This window comes from Myotis brandtii, unplaced genomic scaffold (genome assembly GCF_000412655.1).
Source record: "Myotis brandtii unplaced genomic scaffold, ASM41265v1 scaffold1750, whole genome shotgun sequence".
NCBI lineage: Eukaryota > Metazoa > Chordata > Mammalia > Chiroptera > Vespertilionidae > Myotis > Myotis brandtii.
This window is the reverse complement of record NW_005356477.1, coordinates 522,662-527,145: the sequence shown is the minus strand read 5'-3', so window position 1 is coordinate 527,145 and position 4,484 is coordinate 522,662. Positions and strand designations below refer to the sequence as shown.

The following is a 4,484-nucleotide window of genomic DNA, read 5'->3' as shown; positions in this document are numbered from 1 at the left end:
GGGCCCTGGATGAGACGGGGCCCTGGATGAGACGGGGGATGAGACGGGACCCTGGATGATGAGACGGGCCTGGATGAGACGGGGCCCTGGATGAGAGGGCCCTGGATGAGACGGGGCCCTGGATCAGAGGCACTCAGTTGTGATGGCAAACAGGTTGTGAACTCAAGTGATCGGCAGGGGCCGCGGAGTCCTGGGGTGAGAAGTGTTTCGGTGAGTTGTTTGTGGTGAGTTGTTTGCGTGAAGGGCTCTGCCTGTTCACTCCCTCCGTGAATTCGCAGCCTGAGGGCGTGACTTATTGAAGTCCCCTGTTGAGAGGTGGTGTGAGTCTCCCTAGCCCCGAGTTCTGAGTTTGGCCCAGGTTCTGACCGAAGCAGAGTGCTTGCAGGGGGCCCTTTCTGCCCTGGCATCTGTACTGTTGCCACGAGAATAAGACGGGCCAGCCTGCTGGAAGGGGGACAGAGACACGGGCAGCCGAGCCCCAAGCCGACAGCCTGCCAAACCCAGGTCATGGGAGGGAGCCTCACCGAGGCCTGAATCACTGACCCACCGACGCTCTTGAGCTGAAGAGATGCGTGTTTGAAGCCGCTGCGTTCTGGATGGTTTGTTACGCAGCGTGACTGTGGCCATAGATAGCTGAGACAAGTGCTGAGAGCTGCGTCTGCCACGGTGCAGACTTCCGGTGAGGTCTTCAGAACACCGGGGATGAGGGCGCAACTGAGTCCGTTTTGAGTCCGTCTGGTCACAGGCGCGCCCCTGGGTCAGTGCCTGCAGCTTGCGTGGACTTCATTAGTCGACCTCACAGACAGGACATTGAGGCTTAGCGCTCAGGCCGCACCCCTGAGGCCCATTAGCGGTGGGGAGGTCATGCCAGATACCTGGGCTTCAGAGCATCTCCCTCTGCTTGAGCTTTGAGGCTGGGGGCTCAGAGCCTGACAGGGATGTGGACAGACACCCCCAGGACATGAGCTCCCCGACCCAGGGGTCCACCCAGATCCATCGGGTGGAAGGTGGAGGGAGGCAGCTCAGGTGAGAGGGGAGGGGTTCCACTGATGACAGGGTGGCCACTGGCCCCGGGGGGGGGGGGGGGCAGCCACACAGACCCACAGTTGAGTCCTGGGTGTTTCTCACCCGCATGGAGCCTGCCTGTCTTCACCTGCAAATGGGACTCCTGCCAGCACCTGCCTCGCAGGATTGCCGAGGGCCACACGGACCCGCTACCTGGGCACATGCCGCATGCCTGCCAGAGAAGGGCCAGCGGCGGGGTGGTTATTAGGGTGGAAAGCCGGTCCCATCGGGCTGCAGGCGTCCCCCTGGTTTCCTCGAGGCAGGCTCACCTGACTCCCCACTTGAGACCGTCTTGACTTCTATTTTTTTAATCCTCACCCGAGGATATTTTTCCATTAATTTTTAGAGTGGAAGAGAGAGGGAAAGACAGAAATATCAAAGTGAGAGGAACACATCAATTGGTTGCCTTCGGCATGCGCCCCGACCAGGGCCCGGGCCGGGAAGGAGCCTGCAACCAAGGTACGTGCCCTTGATCAGAATTGAACCCGGGACCCTTGGGTCCGCAGAAGACCGTCTTGACTTCTTACCAGCTGTCTCAAACTGCAAAACCCTGCCTGCGTGGGGTGTGGACAGGATTGCTTCCTGCTCTCACAGTGCCCGCCTGCCTCCTGTCCACCCACCCAACACCGTCAGCACCTAGGAAATGAGCGCCGGCTGCTCTGGAGGGAGGGGCCCCTGAAGCGAGGGGAGCATAGGAAGTGGGAGAGTGAAGACCAACTCAATCCCCCTCGTTCCCGCTGCACCTGTCCTGGGAGTTAGCCCAGAGGAGAGGTGGCTGAGGGCCCGAAGGGCCCCTATGTCATGACTTGCCCCCGGCCTGCCTGCACGGTGGGCAGTGGCACCTCTGTGTTGGCCCAAACAAGCTGGGGGACTAGAAGTCTGGATCCCCAAGTGTCTGGAGCAGACTGACTGCTTCAGAGCCTGGTTCTTAGATCTCAGGACCTGAGACAACGGGGCTGTGACTTCCAGATGCTTTTCTCTAAGAATTCTCTCCCCAAACTCACGACATCAGTGCAAAGAATGCTTTGGGGCTCATTAGCCCTGGGGTGGTAAGCATGCTCCTCCTTTTGGACAGCCATGTGAACTTCAGCTGGGCACCTGGCTCGGCCGTCTCCGGCCTCCCTCGCAGCTAGGAATGGCTGTGGTTGGGGTCCAACAGGATGCAAGCGGAAAGGAAGTAGGCAACTTCCAAGGCAGCAAAGCCCTTACAATGGCCAACAAGCTCCTGGACCAGCACTTCCAATAGGACTTTCTGAGATGATGGAAATGCTTTGGAGCCTGTGCTGAGCGGCATGGTAGCCACCAGCCACGTGTGGCTGTCAGGCCCTTGATGTAGGAACTGAACGTTGAACTTTGTAAATTACTTTAGACAGCCAATGGCTACCATTTTGAACAGCACCACCCTACATAACCCTCCTGAGCCTTCCTCGCCTCCGCACCCAGCACTGCCGCACTGCTCAGGCCCCGGCACTGAGTTCCCCAGACATGCTCCACCCACTCTCCCTCCCCCAGACGGCTCGCAGCTCCCTGACGTCCACTCCCGGAAGTCCTCGCCTCCTGCAATGACTCCCACCTGACCCATCTTAATACTACAACCTGCTCTCCACACACACCAGGCCCCTACCCCCTTCCTTCCCCCAGCTCTCACGGCCTTCAGACACACTACCTATTAAGTGCTTATGTCATTTTGACTTTCCCTGCTAGAACCAAAGGACTACCAGGCAGAGATCTTGGTTTCTTTCATTCACTGATGAGTCCAAGGGTGTAGAACAGGGCCCAGTACAGAGCAGGTGCTGAAGCAATACCTGGTGACGTTGGGGAAGAGAAAAGGAAGCTGCCTGCTGCTTCCTCTCACTCTGGGCGGGAACGTGGATGTGCTGGTGGGACCGGGCAGATGTTAGATCTAGTTAGAAAGTGTAGAGCGGAGGAGGAGCGGCCGCCAGCGCAGAGCCACCATACACGTGAAGCTCGGTTACAGCACCAGAAAGAACTGCATGTAGGTCACTGGGCTAAATCCCAGGTGATACTTTTTACACAAACTACTTTTAATCTCTGAGCACATTCCTTCATCTCAGAAATGGAGAGAACGCCCCCACCTCTGAGGTCTCAGGATTCAGCAGCACCAGGGCGGGCCCAGCTGCGAGCGGCCACCATGGAATTGGGCCTAGAAGGGCCAGGCCCTGAACTCCACTGCCACGAGGCAGCAGCTGGGGTGGGCGGTGGGCGTCTGCGCATCTGTGCGCCCGTCAGGGCTGGGCAGCGTCCCTGCACGCATCTCAGCAGAGTGGGGCGCACTCCCGGCAGCCCCTCCGGCCTGGAAGGAGTCCCTGCTCCTCTCAGCCCCCACCAGAGGAGCAAGGAAGTGGGGAAGGGCAGGCAGGAGCAGCGGGCACTGTCAGCAGCCCGGGCAGTAGTGGACCCGGGTCACTGTGCCAGCACGAGAAAGCTCCGCTTCCCTCCAGCGAGGCGGCCCGCCCAGCACCCACTCTCATGGCGGCCCGAGCCCGAGGCAGAGGCACCCTCCTTTCCCAGGCAAGAATCTCGGGGACAAGTGAGAGGCAAGAGTCACCACTGGGGGAAAGAGGGACAAAAGAACCACAGGCAGACGCGTTTGAGACTAAGTTTATCTGCCTTCCTCATGCCCAAGCTTCCAGGTGGGGCTGCACAGGGGCAGCGGCAGGAGTGTGAGCATCGAGTGGCCATGCTGGTCTGCTCCCGGGAGCGAGGGGCACCACATGGATTCCGAGGCCCCCTTGCCGGCAGCTGCGGGATCAGTCTGTCCTCACAGGCAGGTCTGGCGGGCGGAGAAGCGCCAGGTGCGAGGGCTCAGGGTTCCCTGGGGCTGGGAGACGCAGCCATCAGCTGCCTGAGGTGAGAGGCCGCCTGGTCGAGTTTCGACAATTCCAGGTGGAGGGAAGAAAGCTGGACGGGCGAGAAGCAGTAAGGATCCGGCAGGAGGCCCACCCTCCCTCCACCCTCCCTCGGGAGGCGGGCTCCCTGGGCAGCCTCCCAGCCTCACCCTCTGCTGCCGCCGAGCCTCGGCCTCCCCCTCTGACGGGGTCCGGGCCATAAGGCCGTCCAGCTGCTTCTGCAACTTGTGCCTTCGGGCAGCCAGCAGAGGCAGATGGGCCTGCGGGTCCACCAGGCCCTGCGGGAGGACAGAGGCATCGCGGCCGCCCTGCACCTCCCACACGAAGACCCTCCTCACTGACAGAACTCGCCCTGCCCTCCGCCCCACAGCCTTTCTGACCCTCCCCAGCTCCCAGCTCCTCTGGGCACCTGCAGCTCCATGTAGACCTGAACGCTGTCACTGAGCGGGGCCTGGGCCCAGCCGGAGGGAGCGGCTGCACCTGCAGGCAAGAGGCCCACAGCCCCGCAGCGGCCCAGGGTGCCCAGCGGCTCCAGGAAGGCCTGGGAGA

At 61.0% G+C, this 4,484-nt stretch overlaps 1 protein-coding gene across 1 annotated transcript in view; it reads right to left on the bottom strand.

The window, feature by feature from the left end:
• Positions 1-3,671: 3,671 nt before the first annotated feature.
• The window catches only part of VARS2 (valyl-tRNA synthetase 2, mitochondrial), a 17,447-nt gene continuing 16,634 nt past the window's right edge, over positions 3,672-4,484 (bottom strand). Inside the window, 3 exon segments of the mRNA XM_005863278.2 lie at positions 3,672-3,987; positions 4,085-4,213; positions 4,345-4,476. Coding sequence (XP_005863340.2) covers positions 3,892-3,987; positions 4,085-4,213; positions 4,345-4,476 — 357 coding nt within the window. The 3' untranslated portion in view covers positions 3,672-3,891.